At 37.9% G+C, this 23,142-nt stretch overlaps 1 protein-coding gene across 1 annotated transcript in view; it reads left to right on the forward strand.

Moving 5' to 3' along the window:
• Positions 1-23,142, forward strand: part of LOC115623206 (glucose transporter type 1) — a 139,365-nt gene that overhangs the window by 81,867 nt on the left and 34,356 nt on the right. The window contains 1 exon segment of the mRNA XM_030517430.1: positions 14,173-14,777. Coding sequence (XP_030373290.1) covers positions 14,768-14,777 — 10 coding nt within the window. The 5' untranslated portion in view covers positions 14,173-14,767.

Genomic DNA, 23,142 nt, shown 5'->3' on the forward strand with positions numbered 1-23,142 from the left:
AATTACTCACGTGCGAACCGCGAATAGCTCTTAGGCTTTTAAAAAAATTCGCGATACGCCAAATACTATATGTGCGGTTTTATATATTTTAACAATCTCTCTCTTTTAAATCAATTCAATTTCAAGAGCATAAATCTTTTTAATCGTTGTCTTCGTTAATAACAGTTACTGTCCAATCCTCTCCCATTCGTTTGTCTCTCATTCGCTCTCTTCAATAAAGGTACGTACGAGTATGTATGTTGGAGTTAAGAAACAAGAAAAAGCCATAAGTAAAAATTGCAACAAGTTTGTCGCACCGAGCGAGTAAAACAATTGCATTTAAATTAATTTTAAGCAAAATAAAATCAACAAAACGCACGCCACCCTCTACCCTACACACAGACACACACAAGCAAGGAAGATAAATAACAGAAGCAGCAACAAAAAGAACAGCGACAACAACAACAGCAAGAACAACTCACAACTCAACTCAATTAAAACGTTCATTGCACGTATCGTGCCGCAAAAACGAAATGAAAAACATGCAAAGAATAAAATAAAATAAAAAACAAAATATGTATGTATAAATGAATAAAAAACGATTTCATGACGATCTCATGTATTTATTGTGATTATTTTGTTATTTATTAAGTGTTGTTGTTGCTGCTGTTTTTGCTGTCCAGTTTTTATACTCGCCGTTAACCGTACAGTCTTTATGATTTTTATGGCATTTCCACGCGACTAAACAGACGCTATTAAATTTATGGTTAAATCTATTATTATTACACAATATATATGCAACGGTTCCATTTTTCACTTACTTTATTAAATGTGCTCACTATTTTATGTTCGTTTTTAAAATCGTAACCACAGCACAGCTTTCAGTACGTAACCAAATTGGCTTCTCAGCTTGAATGGTTTTCAGGAAAATGAATGCAACATTTTTACACAATTAACAATTACAATAAGTAAGTACGAATTAAAGATTCTATAATAGTTGGCAGTTGAATGGAAATGACTTTCAAATTACAATTTTGTACCAAAGAAAGGCGAATATTTCCCAGTAGTAAGCCAGTAGTATTTAGGAGAGTATCAGCTATAGGGTGTAAAATGAGCTTCTGTTGATCTCGGTGCTAACTACGGAATTTATTCGTTTGTGCTGTTTTAGCAAAAGGGGTCTCCATAATACTTTTAAAGGCCAGCTACATATCCCTGTAATGTTACCATAATTAGAATATGAAAAGATAACCAAACTGAATTGGAATCTCGTTTGAGTTATTTATCTGAGGAAAACAAATAGATTGTCAAATAATTATTAATTAAATTACAAACGTTATTATTATTTTAAAATTGGAAATTATACATAATTTTGATTTTTTTAAGTTTTAGTTGATGCGGATTTTTAATAAGAAAATACAAAAATTTCTGTGCTACCAGGCTCATAAATTAAATGGAAATTACTAGTAATCATAGAATGGAGGTATTAAGAACATCAATTGTGTGTGCTTTGGTTTTTATTGAACTGGTATATTAAATTTGCACTCAGTTTGCAATCACAATCAGGCATACTATAAGTTTGCGTAAACTTTGAATGTTCATTTCCGAAACTGTACAACTTAATAAGAGGTTGTAGATTGTATGTGTTTAAGATAAAATTAATGTTAGCGTCGTCCCATGCAATTACACACTGTTTGCAGTCTCACCTTTAGGTATGATTAGATATGTATGTATGTATGTGTATGGCCGTTGTTATTCCATGATTGCAAATTCTGATAAATTTATCTACCTATACTTCTTTTTTTGCAAGATGGAACAGAGTTTTTCTCGAGATAACACTTTGATAACTTTGAAGTTCTGGTTAGTTTATGAAGTTAAACAACCTCTTAAGTTGGTCTTCATAGACTTCAAGTTTATTATCTACTGCATCTTAAATAATTACTTCTTTTCTTATCGATTGTTGAATATACGTTTAGTGAAAAAAAAACCAACAATCTTTTATGGGGGTTGCGGAAAATAATATAATTTAAACTATTTTGCGCTCATACAGACAAAGGGAACTTAATACTTTTCTTCCATTGACCAATAATGTAGGTACTACACTTAACATGTAAATACGGAACATCTTTAATTGGGTGCTACAATTTAAAGAAAGATTTTCTACATTACTTTACTGTAGTGTAATAAAGATCTTTAAGTATCAAGCATAGATTATATGCATATATAAAACTAAATAGGAGTCCTAAAACTATCAAGCTATAAAAGCTTCAATGGCTATTATTTCAAATTTAAACATGTTCACCATCATTATCTTTTTTTTTAATACTTTCTAAGTTCTAAATTAGCTACTGATTAGCTATTATATACAATTTTTTTTTAAAGCGAGTATAATACTCTTCTTTTGCATTTAAATTTCCATTCCAATTGTAAGAATTGGAAACCAATGGAATAAACAACAGTATTTCAAGCGGCATTGCGACCTTGAGAACACAAAAAAATTTAATGCTTTAGATACCCATGCTATAACATTTTTATGTCAAAAGCAGAAATGCTCTAAACATTATTATTTGTATAGTTGGCAAAAAACGCTTTTCTGAATTGTATCAAAAAAATCTGCCAACAATATACAAGTATACGCATTACCTTTTGTTGAATTTAATCTGTAGAATTTATTTTAATAAAAATTGTAATGAAAACAAGTTTTTATTTACACCGAACTTAACATGTTTGGGTTTAATATCAGTTTCACAAAGTAATATTTGTTGTTACATCAAAGGCAGAATAAAGCCACAGTTTAAAAGTTTGCAAAAATAATCAATTTTACTTAGTAGTTGGTAGGTAGTTGGCGAAGGTAGCCCTATAAATGAGTATTTCGATATCTTTTGTTTATATACAACCACAACAGCTACTTGCCTGTCTGTGTACTGGCTCGTACTTATGCTTAACTCAAGTTAACTAAAACTTACCTGCAGCCACAACTAATGCGCAAACACTTCAAGTTGGCCTTAAAACAAAGTTTACGAGCATCTATACGCACGCATTCTCTGCGATAGTCCAACCAGCCCTTTAAAACTTGCCAAACTTCAATTTACAATGTAACTAAAACCGCCAAGCACGCACCCACCACCCATCCAACCACCCAACCACCCAGCCACCCAAACAACCACTCGTTCCTCTTTCTGAAAATGGCAACTAAATTAAATTCTATTTTTAGGCACATGTACAAAAATGTGCAACCATAGCAGGTAAGCCTACTCTATGGATATTCTCGTAGGTTTCTATACGGACAGATAGGTGTATAGAGGGGGGTTGGGACATAGGGGGATGGTGGGATGGGGAACAGGGGGGGCTTGGGGAGATTTCGAAGCTGGTTGCTGATGTACACAATTTCGCGTCGCGTTTATGTTGCTGGTGCTGGTGTTTGTTCGGTTGTTTGTTTGTTTGCCAGCAGCTTTGTTAATTACATTATGAATTTGATAGTTTTTATCAGTGCTGCTGCTGTTTTTCATTCACTCCTGCTACTGCTGCTGTTACTGTTACTGCTACTGCCACTGTTGTTGATGATGATGATGGAAATGAATATGCAAATGTGCTCACTCGTGTGTGTGTGTGTGTGTGTGTATATAGCGTCGCGTTTTCACATGAAATTCGAAAATTTGTAACTCTACTCATATCAGTCAACCACGATTGACTGACTCACTGACTGGCTTACTGAGAAACTCATTCCCTACCTGTCTGTCTATCTGTCTGTCTGTCAGTGAGTCTGTCAGTGAGTTAGCTCATTAATTTATGATGCTCGGCTTTACAGTTATAGATACCAATTAGCATTAGTCGCTGCGTGTACAGAGTGCATTACATACATACAAATGAGTTTAAGTGAGTGCCTAAAATTGCCAGAATTACCTGCCGATTGAAGCGACCGCGTTCTTATTATTTATGCGCTACTCTATTCGCTTCTACTACTACCTCTCTTTAAGTTTCTTAGGTATTATTATTTAGTTTACGAGTTAATAAAATAAGCGCAAGTTTAATACAATATTTTTGGTGTTCAGTTTCAGAATATATTCCAGCAACTAAAAGTATTATCACTTTTTGCTGAGAAGCGACGACCTTGGCTTTTAATTTATGGATCTTTTTATTGCCTAGGTTGAATTTCTACGGAATGCGAAGCTCATTCGACACAGGCAAATTGTAGAAGATACCAGAAAAACTTGTCAACAACATTCCATTTAAAATAATAGTTACAAAATATTTATTTTATAAGGCGTGCGATATCTTCCTCTTGTAAACACTACCATTGTTCTTTCATTTCCAATTAGGCTATGCGAGACTTTATTTTTCCCATTTACGTTCAATTCCTTTCTTACATAATCGCTCGCTTATGTATGTTTACTTGTATATGTATGTATTTAATTTGTATTAAATTACAGTTAAGATTTTCAATTATTAGCCAGTAACAATTTACAAAAACAATGTCAGACTTCATTTATATCATTTACGTTCTATACCTTTCTTATACACACGCATTTGCCAACTAAAGAAAATTCGAACCTTTGAGCTCGACTTGTCTGATGGCTGTCTGCAGCTCTCATCAATATTTTGACCATTTCCTTAAAATCTTTCTCATTGGTTATTCTTGGGGTTAAATCATCTCACATCGCACTTAGGTACAAAAAGTGACTATTCCAAATAAGCTCCAAGATTTTTGCCTTCTTCTTTTCAAACAGTATATAAGACACATGTTTTAAAAATAAGATTGGGGTTTATATTTCCTTCTAATTACAAGAAGCCATTTGGATTATTTTTTATTTTAGGGAAAACGTTCATTTTAAATTATTTCAATGATTGTTTTAATATCCAATAGCACTTTTAATCTAGGCAAATGTTTTTTAAAAGTGTAGTAATGTTAATAATTTTAGAAAATGTTGTTTACATGTTGGAATATACTTAGCTTTGACCACATACTTGTAAGCTAGAACAGCTGGCAAGCGAAATAATTTCTTTAAGTGCATTTACTGTTGCTTTTGCTGCATGCTCTTTGCATTGGCAAACAATGAAATTTGACGCTCGAAAAGTGCACAGAAACTTACAAATCAAATTAAAAGGCAAACTGTAGTCGCCAGCAAGTGCAATAATGAGGCGTGAAATTGTAGCTGTGAATGGTGGGAGGGGGGTGCATAACAAGGCTAGGTTAGACGATAGCATGGATTGAGAGATTGGAAGAAGAGGCAAAATATGAAATTATTGAAATGCAATGACATAAAAGGCGGGTGTGTGCTGCACACTCACACACACATGCAAATAATGACAATCACCCACACACTGCCACACTGTTCACTTCTGCAGCTTTGGCAAGCATGTTAAGCAAACATTAATGGCAGCAGTACGCCCCCTCCTCTTCCCCTTCTTCCCCTTCATCCAACCCACCACTTTATGTTGCATCCATGGCAGCAAGTCATCATAAGCCTGAGACGCCACAGACGCAGCTGCGAGCGAAACCCAAGACTTGATGCTGCTGCCTTGGCTGCTGGCTAATGATGCGCATGATGTGCGCCATTGTCGTCAGCAGCGTCGACTGCCAAGCAACTTCATCTTCATCAACAGCAGCGGGTGCAGTAGCAGCAGCACCAGCAGCAGTAGAAGCAGCAGTAGCAGCACCAACAACAACAAGAGGAACAACGCGACTTGTTTGTGCATCTAAGCAAAGGCAGCGAGTGTGGCTGTGGCTGTGGCTTTGGCTGCTGCTGTGGTTGTGGCAGCCACATCATGACACTCAACTCAACTGAACTCAACTACACTATGCACTATATATCTCTATATATATATTTGTACGAAAGTACGCATGTGTGTGTGTGTGTGTGCGTGTTGTTGACTGCTGGCTTGACTTTGTTGCAGCTTCATTTGCCTGCCACTGGGTTTGCTGTTGCACTTGTCGCTCAACTGACAGCAGCCTCATTCTCGTACTCATCCTGCTGCCTCATCCTGCCTCCCTCGTGCTTCTATTGTATCTAGTGAGTGTGTGTGTGTGTGTGTGCGTGACATCACATGGCCGCCATGGCCAATGCAATAAAACTGCATTTAGGCATGCCAAGTGTGGCAAGAGGGGCGGGGCGAGGCGGGGCGGGGAGCATAGCTGGCGGCGCACACTGCGTGAAATTAATATTAATCGCAGCAATGCATTTAAGCCGCATTTAGCTGCCTTTGCTTTTTCTATCTTCCACATCAGACCCCTTCCTGCCCTCTTACCCATGGCACGTATTTAAACATCTCTCGCACGCTTTTATTATGCTTTGTCTTCATGTGTTTATTGTGTTTTGTTTTGTTTTGCCTCTCTTTCTCTTTTTTTATTATTTATTGTTCTTGCGGTTTATTGTTTCACATTGGCGCTGACTTGGCGCTTATTAAAATGCCGCTGGCAATTTGTAATCATTAAGCCCTTGCCTTTCTTTCAGTTAGTAAGTCGTTAGGTTTGCTGTTGTTGTTCTTGTTATTGTCAGTCAGTCAGTCATTCATTCAGTCAGTTAAACATCGGAATCAGTTTGTACGCTGCCTGCTACGGCAATTACATTTTACATAATCGTGGCATACTTTCCGGAGTCGCTAAGTCCCAAGTCGTTTTTCTTAGCCATTACAGCGCCTTTCGATTATAACGATTCTAAAACTAAATTAAATAGTTACATCTGTATTTTGTATTTTGTTACAATTGTTGCGACTTGTATGTGATATGATTTATTTTGATGAATTTTCGGCTTTTGTTAAAGGGATATATACGATTTAATCCGATCTAATCAATTAAAAACAATATGAATAATATTTTATTAAAAACCAGCATTCGAAATATATTAATAATTCGAAATATAAAATAATATTTAGCTTTTCGTTTGCTTTGTGACATAATTTCCTCAGATTTCAAAACAAATAAATAACCTATTTAAAAGCAAATAATTAAACGCTTAAATGTCAGATCAAATTTATGAATGAATACATATTACAACTTAATTTATTTAAATCAAAAGAAACTTGAGCTTAGCTCAGTAACGCAGTAATTGCAACAATTTATAGTGATAATTACAATTTAAAAATTTTTGTGAGTAGATGTCGAATATTCCATATTATTATTAACCACACTTTAACGTGTGAATAGGCTCTAAGATATATCAGGAAAATTTATTGTTATGATAAACCGAAAATGGAAAAGCTCTGTGGAAGCATAAACTATTGTACTAAGAGAAACTGTTGAGGAACATTTGTGCGTCAATTCCTGCTAAGAATGTAACAGAAAACGAGTGCCGATAAAGGTTCTTAATAGTATTAGGTTGTTCGGACATTGCATAAAGGAATGAGCATTTAAAAATAATGTTGGATGTAGTTTTGGGATCAGCCTGCGAAGTTGTAACAAATGACAACTTAACACATTTAAAATAATACTGGAAAATTTTTTAATTTTTTAATCGTTTTTTTCCAACGCTACAAGTATTTACTTACGTTCACAATTTAAGGCATACAACTACTTGTGAAAACGATTTCCATCCGCAGTTGTTCAAATTGGAATGATTTCAATGCTCCCCCTAATCGATTTCTTAACTTTAACTGCACATTGTACTGTGTTCAGCATATTTTATCGTTATCCTACACATAATAGAAATTACCCTTGTAAACTCGACTTGAAGCTAACGAACTAACGAGCCAATGAACAAGAGTCATTGGCAGCTCAAGTGTTATTTGCACTAATACCAATGCAATTTATGCAAAGGACGCACTCAAACACACATACATACTCGTACATACATACACATACTTGCACACACACTTTTAGATAGAGTTTGTGACATTTGCACATTTAACCATTTGCCATCAACGTTGTCTACAGAGTTCCATCGTAGACATCGTAGCAAACTTAAGTGGCCACTTGACTAAATTAATATGACACTGGCTGGCATGTAGCTGCTAACAGGGCTAACAGTTGCCTTATTCCCATCTCCATCCCCATCCCCATTCCACCGACAGTTGGCCAACAATATGAATAATTATAATGTGCAGCCAACAATCAGCCAGTGAGTCATTTAGTCAGCTAGTCAACTAGTCAGGCAGTCAACCCTAAAGCGATTCGTTGTGGGAGTACGAGGGGAAGTGGAAATGGAACTGAAAGTGGATGTCGAAGTCGAAGTTGCTGCCCTATTGCCATTGCTAGTGTTGATTTGCATGTTCAGTCAGCCGTTGGTGGAAAAGATGGTGACGGACCCGATGGCGGGTGGCGGGTGGAGAGTGGAGGGTGGCGATGGAGTGAGAGGTGGAACTGGAACTGTCAATAGGCGAAAGATGCTGGCCAACTGCAATTTTCATGCATAAATGTTTAAAAATTTCAACAAAAGGCCACGTAGCAACTGCAACGACAAGAACCACGATGGCCATGTCACTAAAAATCCCAACTGTGTGCTCTTGGAAACTATTTCTACTTCCACTTCCACCTCCGCTTCTTCTTGCTTCTCAGCTTTTCTGCTTTCTGCTGCTCTGCTGTTTTCCTCGTGTCACACTTTCTCTTAGTTTGTATTTTATGCACACTGGGACTGGCGTGCAAGGCATAAAGAGCGAAACAGCGAGCAGAGAGTTTGCCCAGTTATGAAAATAACCATAAGGCAATTGCTGTTTGTCTCTCCGTGTGTGTGTGTGTGTGTGTGTATGTGTGTGTGTGTGCCATTGTGAGTATGTGTGTGTGCTAGAGATGGGCGGTCTTCAACCAGACACGAAATATAAGAAATATAACATATTTTGCTACAGAATTGATCAAAAATATAATATTTTGCACTCATATACAAACATTTCTACATAAAGAGATACTTTTGCTAAATCTGCCAGATATTTTTAAAAATGTGCATTAAAGAAGGTGAAAATAATGCATAGATAAGCCAAATTAGTTCTTCAAATATAAAAATTGACTATTAAATTGAATTTATCTCTTTTACAATGACAAGAAATAAAGTATTTATATTATATTATTTATTTAAATGGAACGACCTTATAGACTGCCCCTTCCATACTACTCTAGCACTAGCATTATCCAATTTTTGTGTGTTTTTTTTTTTTATTTTTTCAATAAACTGCAACAATTTTGTTTCAAATTGTTGCTCTTAATTAGAATGCTATTTTGTGAACAAGTTGAAAATTTTGTTCATCAATTTAATAACTTTTAATAGTCTTTATCAAATCAATTAAACAGAAAATTCAGAATGAATACTGGCTTCACTGGTTTGGCGTCTTCGTGCCAGTCAGCAACTCCTAAAGTGTCTAGAATTCAGTGAAAAAATTGCAAAATGTGTGTAATTTTCGTGTGGGTTTTTGCGCGTGTTCTTGTTGGTTTTTTAGAACAACTACGATGGAATACGACCAAATGGACCCAAGCCCACCTCTAATGTGTGTTGTTTGTAGTTAGAATGAATGTATATTTGTGTGTGTGTGAGCCTCGTTGCGGGAGCTGCGCGACTCGACGCAGCTTGTTTTTGCCACTCATAAGCCTTGAATGCTAAATGTCAAAGTTACTCCTTGGCGTAATATTCGACACATTGGGCGTTGAGGTGTATGCGTTGGGCCACATACATATGCACACGTATGGATCTGTGTGTGTGTGTGATGATGTGTGTCTGCGTGGTAATGGCCGCACGGCTGCTGCCTGACTGCCTCACTGCCTTTGGATTACATTACACTAAGTTCTGTGCAAACACAGTTGGCGCAGTTCATTAACATGTTACATGGACATGAACCCAAAGCGGAGCAGAGACATGGAGCTCGAGCTGGAGCTGGAGCTGGAGCTATAGCCACTCTAAGCACACACTAACTCACCGACACACACGCACACATATTTGAACATACCATACGCACCCTCTACTCCACTCCCACGCCCCATCGCCGGCTAGTCGCATTTCAACTTAAGCGAGCGACTCCGCTACTTTGCGCTCTGCTTTAGAGACGTTGTTTAGAGTCACTAGGGCCAGGAGCTCTACTATGTCCTGTGAGTGTGCAGTGAGGAGTGAGGGTGCGGGGAGCAAGGAGGGCCAAGGAGCAGATAGAGTCTTCTATATATTTTGTGTTATGTGTTTTGTGTGCCTAGCCTAGGCCTTTGCTGGATTTGTTTGTTTATTTGTTTGTTCGTGCAAATGTATGCGTAAGTACAATATGCATGCTTTATGCTTTTTTCTTGCTTCTCATGCGGAAGTGTTGGCTCTACATGTGGGTGGGCTGCTGTGGATTCTCGTTCTGGTTGTTGTTTGTGTTGTTTTGTGTCTATAGGCGCTCTTCACACAAGTAGAGAAACGCCAGCGACGACGACGACGACGACAACTCAAAGCGCTCTAGAAATGTGCGCAAGTTTGGCTTAAGCTGCGGATTAAATGTAAAATATAAATAATTAACACAGCAGTTAAGATCGCAAAAATATGTGGGAGTGGGAGTGCGAATGCACGTACGGTTGCGGTTGCGCCTGCGAGCATGATGCAGCAACATTTTCCTACTGACGTGCACTAATTAGTTGCATTCTCTGCTACACAACCCAACGAAACGAGCCACAATTCGTTGCATGCAACAAAATCCATTTCATTTGCCCAATTGCATTCAGCTAATCAAATGGCCCATGGCCTTAAATTGCAATTGCCAATAGAGATGTGAGAAGTCATTTTTTCGTACGTGTGTCAGATATGTGCAGATATTGTGAAAATAACTGACTTGGCAGGTGACGATTTTTTAAAACATTTTTTTCAGCGACATATATTTTCTGTTTATTTGCTCCAATTATGCCATAAAGTTGATCAGACTTCAAGGAATACATCACATAAAAAAGTACATACTTATAAACTCTGAATGCTTTACACAATAAAATTAAATATTGATTTAGCAAAAAGAAACATAGATCTATTTTTATACGCTGAGTAAATGTATTTGCTCATCAGACATCAACATTTGTTTCGTAAGCCTAGTAAGTGTGTGGTACTTTAAAGCAAAAAAAGCAAAGATTTAAAAGTTTTGCCAGTCTGAACACGCAATTTAAAGCAGAAGATATATAGGTAGGAGTGGTAGTACCTAAAATCATCATATTGGAGAGTCGGGTCTGAGTTGTTGAGGAAGGCATACGTGCTAAGAGTGTGCTCGTGCTAAAATTAGATAAAGACGTGAACAATTGTTAAATCATTATAACCTAACTTAATATTAAGTAAGCAAATAAAGCATTGCTCTCGGCTCCACCGTTTGTTGCTCTACATACTATATACTTAGAATACTTCGAACTCTATCGGAGTTACGAAGGAAAAAGGGCGAGAATTTCTTTGAGTATAAGTCGATGACAAGATCAAAGCTTTACCATTTAAGACCGATACAAATATTTATATGCCTAACAAGGTAATATTAAATATATTCATTATATATTTGCATTAATTCTTTTAGCTCTTGACTAAGCCTGACTCAAACTAAGTACTATTATGATTGCTTAATTCAGTTGCAATATTTTCATATTAATGCAATCACGTCTCACTCCCATCTCCAATTGAAGTGTATATTTAGTGCATAGTGGAAGGTTGGGGCGAGCAACAAAAGCTTATTGGCTCATGGCCAGTTAATTTGCAGTTTTAATGCGTATTAACGTGGCCAGAATCGACTTTTGGTCTAGGCCAAAGTTCTGACCAAGCAAACAATCAAACAATCAAACAAACAGGCAAACAGCTACGCAAGTTCATTTGCTGCTTCAGAGCAATTCGTTTTAATGAATCCATCCGTATAGACATGAAGCCATGAGCCACCATCGGCACCACAGCAGCCGCAGATCTCTGAGCGCACTGAGCTCCCAACAGCAACAGAACAACTGATTGTATCAACTTCCTAAGTGGATTTTGCAGTCCAACTGGCATTAAGCTCCATGCCCCAGGTAATTTCGTATGAATGAAAGGCACAGGTCTGTCCGTCTCGCAGTCCTTCTGTTTGTCTGACTGGCTCGCTTCCCAGTGTTTTCTTGCGCGACTGCAGTTTGTTTTGATGTCGCAACAACAATGGCCTGGTATCCTTCTCTGCTCTGCTCTGCTCTGTTCTGCTCTACTCCACTTCTCACCTCCCATCCACTGATATGCACGTGGCTTGTATTTATGCCGCTGCCTATGCATATGAGGAGTGGTGACCCAGACTCTGATTCTGATTCTGACTCTGACTCTGGCCTCTCCTTCCCTCATTAGCTTTGAGGCTGTGGCCTCTGTTTCTGTCCGATTCATGCACAACACTGGCCAGTCATATGCATACGAGCCAGCCAGCCAGCCAGACAGCCAACCAGTCCACGGTCTCCAGCTCCCGCTGCACTTTGGCACTTTAGTGCAGACCGCACTCTGAATCTGAAACCGAATTTCCTACCGAGACCGAGGCTGCACACAGAAAAGTAAAGCTAACTTAATTGGCAATTGTGTTCAAGCAAAGCAATCTATACTTTAATCAAAATAATAATTAATATCTATCAATGTTTTGATCAGTTTATCGTTTGTAAATAGATAAATATTTGACTCATTTAACGTGGATTTTCATGAATAGTCAGTTGGTTTTTTGTGATTTTTATGATTGACTTGAAATGTTTTCCTCATTTCCTAATACCAATGGCAGCTAAATTCAACTATTTTACTTCATTTTATTTAATTTGCTTAATTACAATTGAGTTTATGCTTTTTCATTTTTTTCAATCATAGAGCCATTTATTGCGAACTTATGGTATTGCAAACATTTCGGCCTAGTCCATAAAAATTGGCAATTTGAAAATTTAAAATGTATCGAACAATTTCTTGCTGTGCATAGCTGCTGCTACGTTTGTTGTTCTTTCTGTCCCGTACTGGGTGTTATGATTTTTGTTTTGGCCTTTTGGCCAGCCGAAGCCGAGTCTTGTCAAAAGTTGCTACAACTTTTCCCTTTCCACACTAAACAATTCACTCTTCCCTTCCTCACACCTCGTCCTTCCTTGCATCACTCTGGTTGCTTGTGTTTTTTTCACACTCATGAATTTTTAAGCGCATTTTGTGCAGTTGCCAGTCACTAAAATACTAAAACTCTCGACTCCACTTTGGCAGGGCTGCTGTTGATGTGGTGGCTCTAGTGATGGTTGGGGGACCGCTGCGGGGGTGGTCTTGGCGGTAGCGGCTCGGTTGAGCTGCTTGGCAATTTGTTGTTGTTGTCGACGCTTTGCAATTCTTATCAAGTCGAAATACTTTGTAATGCAATTTTTATGATTTGATTTGACGCAACATTTTTGGCAAGCAACTCAATTTGTTTGTTCTATCAAAAAAACTAGTCCGCATGCATACTATAGTATAAGACCGTTGTTTTAAAATTTAATGCTTGATTTGTGCTCAATCTGTGAGGTACATATTATCTAGCTTAGAACTATTTCGTTGATATATTTAGCGTCGAAATGTAAAGATGTGATAGCCCAGATGTTGGAGGGGATCCTCATAATAGCATGACAAATGTGCTTCCTGACTGGAGTTTGGATTTAAAGAAGGGCATTGTGTGGAGATACGGCTAGCTGTCATCAAGTTGACTTGTGGCAGAGCTTCTTCTCTGGCTATTTAATTGCTATCACTTGTAGTTAGCATTTAGTATTAAAGCTCAACATTATAAAATAATCAAACGTTTTCTGAATACCAAATACGAATTAGTAAATGTTACACAAAAATGCAATATTTATTTTGTATGAGTCTATATAATTCGCTGGCTTTATCCGCAATTAATTAAAAAATGCTATGAATTCGTTGTTTTTTAATATTTGCGTTCGTTTCCACATAGTTTTTATGACACAGTTAAACTGAAATTGAAATAAAATTTGCTTTAACATCTCATATTGCGAATGCATAATTAACTATTAGAACGTTGGAAACTTTTTTCATCTGAGCATACAAATATTTTCGTGCCCCTGCTGCTGATCAGCTGAGCTGATGAACTTATGAGCACATGAACATTTTTGTTTCCCCCCTAAATGTGAAGCGTGAAAATTCATTAAAAGTTGTGCAAAACTCTCAGAGCTAAGGAATGCATTATGGATTAATGCACATTTCACTTAGCCAAATGCAAAATGTTAAGCCGTTTAGACACAGCTCAGTTTTGCAAAATGCTATGCAGTTTTTATTCTCCATTGCCATGTACTCATGACTTACTTTGAATTTCTTTCTTTCGTTCTCTTTACAGCATCTCGCAGTGAAAAGGACTGCAGTGGCAACAGGAACGTCAAACGGCAAAAATCTAATTTATGGCATTAAAAATGCATATTTTCTAGCAGTGCGTCAACGCTTTTATCATTTGTTCACTGCCTCAGTGCGAAAGCAGCAGCAGCAGCAGCAGCTGAATCAGAGGCTGTGGCAGCTGTGCAGCAGGCGCACCAAAGTGTGCTGCACTTGCTGTTAAATTATATGCAACAGCCAACAGCAAAATCGGCACAGAAAGCAGAAGGAGGAGGAGCGAGCGAGAGAGAAAAGAGTAATTTATGTGCTCGAGCAGCTAAAAGTGTAAAAGGCAGCTAAGGCGACCACCGCCACGTCCGAATCGAAATCTACGTTTGCATTTCCAACCAACCAACCAACTGCATGGCAGTTGCATAAACTCGAAAATTGGATTTGAAGTTGAGAGGCACACAGAAGAGTGTGTGGGAGTGGGATTGGGAATTTAAAAGAGGCAAAAAAATAAAATAGAAAAACAGAAAAGAAAAGAATAAGTTGCGCTCGACATCATCAACGCATGATAATTCACTGCTGCTCGGCTGGTCTGGCAACGAAATGGCTTTCCTATGTGCACCGGTAAGTGCGACAGATTTCTATATATATGTACATACATACATATATACATGCAGACTTATAGTATATATGTGTGTGTGTGTACGAGGATATAAGTGTATTCACAGCTCTCTACTTAAATAAACTCGTACATATAATCGACAAAAGTTTGTGCACTTTATATGCCAGCGTCACACATGACGTATGCGCAATATATTTCCCATAAAAGCACCATTTGCTGTCACCGTCGGAGTCACACTCGCAGCCACTGTTGACGGCGCCGTCAACGCCTGCGTCGGGTCGGGTCGGGTCGCGTCGCGTCGCTCGTTTTCGACTGAGTGACAGCTCAAAGTGATTTTAATAATGTGCAAAAACTGTCATGCAGTTATTGGCAAAGTGCAGAATGAAACGCTCTCGCGGGGCGGAGCGGACCGGTACGGGGCCGTGCCTGCTAGTGAATGCAACTTGATATTGATGTATGGCCAATGCTTGTTGCACTCACACGGCCACCCGCAGCCCCTACACCACATACGAGTATAAACTTTTGCTTTGCATACTTTTGGGGGCGTCGCAATGACAAGCCAATATTAATCATACGCCATGTGTGGCGACCAACTTAATATGATTTTTAATATATAGTACATATATGACCGTCGTACACATAATGTTGTCGTTCCTTTCCTCTTAAGGTTCCCTTTACTTTTTGTTTATGTGCGAATGTGTGTGTGAATGTGTGTGTGTGCGTCTCTGTATGTGTGACCTGGGCTTGTTGACAAATAAACAGCTATAATACGTGTAAACTTTTTGTAATACACGTAAAAGAAAACACATACTGTTCTGGATATTGGCATCGAAGTTCATGTAAGCGTCGCTCAAAGGCAACAACAATATGCAATAAAAGCTGTGTTGGCTATACACTGAAAGAAAAAGGAATAACAAGTTGATATTAAATCAATTATATACATATGTACATGCTTGTACTTTGTATTTGTTTGTTGTTAATGATTGTATAACCTAAGCGTTGTTTGAATTATGTAATTTTTATTCTCAGCTATCAATTTCTCAGTTAGATCTAATTTTATAGTTTTGTAAGAAAAAAAGGAACTAAAAATAATACCATAAGAAGTTAACCAGCCTGGTCTGTTGTTATCGTTATCGGCATATCATTCAAATAATTTGAGCTTAAGGCAGATTTCAGAATAATTAAATAATATGTTTGGGAATCGCTGATTCACGAACAGCTAACAAGAAAATAAATCAAATAAAAACTTCATTGAAAATAAAATATATGTATGCATATGATGTCAAAATAAGTTTACGCGTTTTAGATTATAATTAAAAAAATATTTTAAAGCAGTCTGCAAACAAAATGGAAAAGTGATTGTTGGAAAACAAGTTTTGAGAAGAGGTGCTGTTTTTAGAAATGTAAATATTTTGCATTTTACATATCATTCCTATTTTGCACTCTGCTGCTTTTCTGTATTTTCGTTATAATCATTTGAGCTGCTGGTAATCACTTATGTTTTCTTCGAGTGCATGTGTGAAAGTGTATTTACGTGTGCTGTATTAACTGTTCCCTGGCATTGTCAATACGCAGACAGCAGTCAGCAGTCGGCAGTCGGCAGTCAGCAGGGCGCAACAAGCAATGCCAACTTAGTGAACGATGAGAACGGCGATGGGGAGAATAACAAAAATGGTGGCAGCGGCGACAAGAGCTTGACAGCAACAGAGTCGAGCGATTGCGAACGTCCAAAACCAATTCAGTTGCCAAAGCCAGGCAACCAACCAGTTGGGCAACCAGTTCGGGCAACCAGCCTCTTTTCATTCTTCAGACACTGAGCCAGCCACATTGCGTTTGCGATTGCCAGTGTGTGATTCCCCCTCCTTCCCAGCCAACCAGGCAGAGTATGCGTTATCCTCGCCGCTGTCTCTTCGGCTAGTCTTTAGTCCTGTTGTCTGTCTGTCCGCCTGTCTTGCCGTCTGTGCCAGTTGTGAGTGCTGATTGTCAAGTGTCACACACACAGACGCAACGACACGTACTTACAATGCCACACACACGCACACTACCACACAAATATCTGTGTGTTCGAGTGTGTATGATTTGTTTTTGCAACGTTTTAAGTTAAATAAACTCTAACTGTATTCAATTTTAACACGACTGTCTGTCTGTATATGTCTATAGCTTTGTCAAATATGTGGGTAAATGAAATACATTTCCACACTTTTTTTCGGCCACGTATTTTGTCAACTATCAGTTTATCGGAACGAATCTGTCAACATACTATATGTCAATAGCTGTTGCTGTTGCTGTTGTTCTGTTTTGTTCTGCTGTCAATGCTCCTGCTCACCATAAACGCAATATTAAAGGATTTTGTGGTTTTGCTCATCTACATAGTCACACACACACACACACACACATACACACACATGGGCTACAATGAGCTACAATGAGTGGCATTCAGTGGCATTTCATAGGCATTCAGGCATTCAAGTGCATTTAAGCAGCAATAATTTTTGTGGTTTAGCAAAGACAAAAGCCTATTAATGAACCAAACAACAACGAGAACAACAACAACAACAATAAAAACGCATGCATAACAACAGCTACTGTGGTTGCAGGTGCCTGTATGCGTATGTGTGTGTGTGTGTGTGTGTGTTGCTATGTATTGCGTATGGCTTTTGTTTCATTTAATCAATCATGCATTTAGTTGACAAATTTGAAGGCCTACCACAGATGGCATGGCCGAGCAAGAAAGAGATATGAAAGCAGTGCAAGGAGAGAAAGAGAGAAGGATAGCTGAAGGAAGAGGCTCAGTGCAACTCGTCAGAAGTAAATGCACATAAACAAAAGCAGCCTTGACTTAACAGGGTTTTGGTCGAAAGCTTTTCATCAGCAGCTTTATGCAATTAAATATGCAGTGAAAGCAAACTCATACACCCAGACAAACACCCACACGCTTTACTACACACACACACACACACTGCTGCTCACTTGAATAGATGCAGCTTACGCATTGAAGTAGCATAACCTATGCTTAAATGCTTCAATTAATATAGATACATGCCATGTATCCTGTGAAGGATTATTAATTTGCGAATTTATAAGAGTGCAAAGTTTTTTAACGATTTCAGGATTATTTGTTGGCTGAAGTGCAACCAAAAGAACCAAAGAAAGTTAGAAACTATGAGAAGTTTAATTCAATTTATTCACTTTTCTTAAAAACTTTATGAATTTAGAAGTGAGGTAAAAATATCTTTATGTTAAGAGTACAGACAGCTTAGCCGTTTCTACTTAATTAAATCAATTGAGAAATATAAAAAGTTAAACAACAATTGACTATCAATTAAGTAAGGCGGGAAAAGTTATACAAAAAAGCCATAAAGCTTAATAACTTAAAACTAACTTTAAAAATGTATAAGAAATAAATAAAAATCCAAGTACAAAAACTTAACAACAAAGGGAAATGTACATGTTCAAAAACTAAATATTATATTCACATCAAATAACTTCAAATAAATGGAAAGTAAAGTAATAAGATAATTCATAAGCAATATAATGAAAAACTCAATTGTTCAGAAATTATGCACATTTTTCCGTAAATTTTTCAAAAAAGAAGAATTATTTTTCACTTTGTTAAAAATTATAATGAAATTATATGAAAGATATTTAAATCAACACATTATTTTCAGGTGCAATTAATTAAGTGCTTTTACTAAGCAAACTATAAATTAATGTCACAATCAGTTCAAATCTTGTTAGCTTAGTTCAAACTGCACTTATATACAATTGCTTTCAATTCTGTGCACTAGTAAGTAATTGGAATAGGAGCTGAATGAAAGGAAATCAATTCGCACGTAACCCACATTTCACACATGCCATTCAAGTAAGCTCCTGTTACATGAGTAATCATCTTAGAATGGTCGGTCCAGGATTGCAGTGCAACTATCGATTAATTAAGCTTTTCCGATAAAATGGATTCATTCAATTCCATGATATTCAAGTGAGTGTCGATGTGCACACAAAGGGCGCTGTTCAAGTGCATGCAATACGAGTATCAGAACTGACAACTTGTGGCCAACAAGCCAGCCAACCAGCCAGTCAGCCAGCCAACCAGTCAGCCAGAGAGTCAGCAAACCATTCAGGCACCCGGCCAGCCCATGCTCATTCAATTTGCAGTTATTATTGAAGTAAGGGCCGGTACTAGTCTGTGGCACTTTCATTGTCATTGGCACTCACTATTTATAAAGCTTTGAGTGTGGTGTGTGTTTGTAAGTTGCCCCCACGTTGCTTTTGTGGGCGTTCTCAGTTAATTGAATTTTAAATTATTCTTATCTCAAAAATTTTTAGCTTTACTCATGAATAAATAAATTTTCAATTTTACTTACTAATTTGATTTGCAACATCAGGCAGGCACTGTCATCATCATCGAGGACTCTTCAGCGACGCCGTTGTGGCTGCCACAATAGTTGCAAATCGAGTGCATTGCTCAAGGAAACTTTTCATTCTCAAGTTTGCCGACAAATCGAAAATCGAGTTAATTAAACGCACTGTCAGTTACCGCAAAGTAGTTGAGCCTGTTTAAGTTTTTGTGGCCATGTTTTTGGGATCTGAATGAGGTAAGCAAGGCTGGCTGACTAGCTGACTGGCAGACTGGCAGACAGGGGGGCGCTGAGTGCGAGTGCAAAACTTTTGTAACATAATTACAAATCAGTCAGATGTGTCAGTCAAGCGCGTAAGCAATTTCGTGAGCTCATAAATTGAAAGATTGCGACAGAGATGATAGTGGGTGGGGAGTTAAAATTCATATTGAAATGTGGCTGTAAACAATGGCAATAAATCTTAGATAAATAATTGATGCCATGCCTTTAAGTGTGCAGAGAAATATTTCACAACAAGCCAAAAGGGTGCATTGCACAGAGTTATGCAGATAAGTATGGAATAAATATATAGTACAAGTATAATGCATATGAATATGTACTACGTGCCAATGTCGTCTCGCCCCGACTCGCCTCGTCTCATCTGCTATATGCTGATCTATATGCCCATTGCATAATATTCAATTATTAAAAACCAACAGCAAACATGTGAGATTGTGGTTTATAAGAAGGACAAACGGACGGTCGCAGTCAACATTTCATAACTGCCATGCCAAGGCACGTTGTGAACTTTTGTCAATGGCCAAAGCTCAAAGTCAGTGAAGGCGACACACTCACACACACACATAAGTATATATTTATATATATATATGTGTATATACGTATACACATATGTATGAGTAAGTGCAGCTCATGCGCTCGACTGCTTGCGTCATCAACATCGTCAGCAGCATCAGCAGCCTTGGCATGCAGTCAAAACGCAGCCCTGCTATTTTTCCACAACTATTTTTCTATGTCAGCTAGCCGCCCAGACAGCCCAGCGGGTCAGACCTGCAGTCGGACAGAGGCAAGGATAAGGGAGCCATTGTATTTCTGTTAAGTTCAGTTCAGTTCAGCACAGTTTAGTGCAGTTCAGTTGAGCTGAGTTGAGTTGTGTTGAGACGAGACGAGTCGAGTCGAGTCGAGTTCAGCTTGGCCCCGTCCAGGCCATTGAATGTCATCAACTTTGTCCGAAAAGCAAAACAAACAAAAAGCTTAACCTCAGCACAAATTTAAGCAAATATTTGCGTGCTTCATGCAACTTCTATACGACTTCTTCAGGATGCTCGAGCGCCTACGCAACGAGTTATCTTTATGTTTTCCCCAATCCACACACATATCTACTGTGTATATTTGTATTTGTGCATGTGCATGTGCATGTGTGTTTGTTTGGGCAACCTGGCACCATTTCAATGCAATTGAAGCCGGAAGCAGTTGCCGTAGTTATGCATCGAAGTTAAAAAGAAAATGGCATGCAACGTAAATCTGTGCAGTGTCAGCAAAGAGTTCCACCAGCAGCATAAATACTCATATGTGTGGGAGTGCGGGAATGTGTTTACCTGACCAGCCAAGCTGCGGACAGACGGTGCAGACGCACAGTGGTCTTACATTCAAATCTATATAGACCAGAGTAGCTTTTTCAATTAAATGAATTGAAAACATGTTCAGCCAGATTCTGACTCTATTCCAATTTCAATAATGCTGTGTAAAACCACAAATTCAATTCAATGTATCCTTTTGTGCAATAATTTATCGTTAGCAATGGATCTTCAATGTGGTTTATAGAAACTTCGCATAACTCTTCTCTTTTGGCAATGCTCAATTTTTCATGAGAAACATTTAAAGGCAAAAGGGAAAACATTTCATTAACCTGTCCAGAACACACAACACAAAAAAAGTAAAAATAATCATGAAATATTTTCATATTTTTTTGAAATAAAACGTGTTTGTTTAAAAAGGAAGATAGATGGCTTAAATAAAAATAGGAGAGTGTCTTGCGTGTTCCTGTTTTTAATTCAATTAACCCAACAAATATCAAGTATAAATGAACAGATTTGTTCATATGTACAGTCGAAAGAGAATTATAAAGGCCTTAATTGCTTATTGTTTCTTGTTCCCATGTGGGAAAGTAAAATGCTTATGTCCTAATTGGATTTAAAAAGTAAATATTTGAAAACATTTGTTGATAATATCAATTGATAATTAGATTATAAATGAACACAAAATATACAAGTAAACTATTATAACTAAAAATTAAAAGTACTTGGGTGAGACATTGCAATAATCTCGATATACTGTTGAAAAGGAAAGAAGTAGCTTATTTATCATGATACGCTTTATAATGGTATTTACTGAAAAGATACAACGGCTATACATTGATAGCGAATGCATGGAGCTTTGTTGGTCCTTCAGCTGCCTATCTGCCCACTTTATTCGTACAGATTTGTACAGCACTGCTGACTATTTTTCCAGTCGAGCTGCTCATTAAGCCGAATGATGGAAGACTGAATGAATGAGTTGCTCATGACAGCCTTCCTCACAACTGAATGCAGTTTAAACTTTCTTTGATGGAAACTAGCTGCCAATATCAATAAATTGGTATTTTCTCATCATAGAACCTAACTACGATTGCAGTGATTAGCTGCAATTGGTCGCATAATTGTTTCTAAGCTGTATTTGAATCCACTGTGAGATGGCCGCATTGATGTTGTTTTTGTGGCAGTTGTTGTTCGGTATGGCGCGTCTCTTCGTGTCATGCAAATGATTTTAATCTGTTAAGTGCAAAAATGCATTGCATGCGCTCCGAAATGTTTTTGAAATGCACGCACATTTTCCAGCTCGCTGGCGTGCCAATCTGAAGTGAAAAACCATACCTGATTCCAAACCAAACGCGACGTTATGTGACTGGACTGACTGAGTGACTGAAACTAATGACTTGCAAAATATTTACAAATCATTTTGTCAATATCGTATGCAAAATCAGGCGCTCGTTCAGCCCTTCTCCAAGCCCTCAGCCTGCCCCTCCCTCTCCCCCATCCGATCTGCTTCGATGCCTGCCTGCGTGGCCTTTTATAATTTGCACACACGTTGATTCCATTTTTTTTTTTGCCATTGCGCCGCACACATTTCTTACATGAAAAGGTCATTAGTGTGTGTGTGTGTGTGTGTGTGTGTGTGTGTGTGCGGCATAAATGGCCATTCAATATGCCAATGGGTAGCGAGACACATGCTAAAGCTAAAGCCATAACAGCCACATGCGTTTTTTTTCATTCTTTCTTTCTTTCCACAACATTAACGCAAATTGCAAATAATAAAAATTCAAAATACCAAACCGTAGGCAAAAGCTGCACGTGTTGGTGCTACCGTTGCCTCGATTGTTGTTGTAACTGCTACTGCTTCGATTCCTGTTGTTGCTTTTGTTGTTGCTGTGGTTGTTATTGTTGTTGTTGCTGTGACAGGCACGAACGGCAGAAGCCACAACAGAACGGCAAGTGGCCCATTTATCGCAAGAAGTGAAGCATTTTTTAAGCCCGAAACGTGTGTGTGAAAAAATTTAGTGTGGCCAAGCAATGCTCGCAACTTTTCTACGCCCCCGACCCCTCGTTGTGCGGCAAGAGCAGGCATATTAGTTATCGAACGTAATTTGCAGTGCACAGAGAGTGAGCGAAAAAGCATTAACAAGTTGATTCTAAAGTGGTCCCTCTATTAAAAGTTTTAAAACCAATAAAGAACATGTAACCCACAAGTGGGTAAGAAATGGCAGCAAGCAGGCAATTACTTATTTAAGAAGCCAATTATTGCAAGGCAGATAAAAATATGAATAATTCAGCAAATGATTTTGATTTAATTCACAATCTATTCAAATAAATCTGAATCAGTTGCTGGAACAAATGATTTAATTTTGACTTAATTCTATTATTGATAGAAAGATATAAAATATATATTTTTTGAAAATCAAATTTCTATCGAACTT

Source organism: Scaptodrosophila lebanonensis, unplaced genomic scaffold (assembly GCF_003285725.1).
Source record: "Scaptodrosophila lebanonensis strain 11010-0011.00,11010-0021.00 unplaced genomic scaffold, SlebRS2 tig00000043-arrow-pilon, whole genome shotgun sequence".
Taxonomy (NCBI): Eukaryota; Metazoa; Arthropoda; class Insecta; order Diptera; family Drosophilidae; genus Scaptodrosophila; species Scaptodrosophila lebanonensis.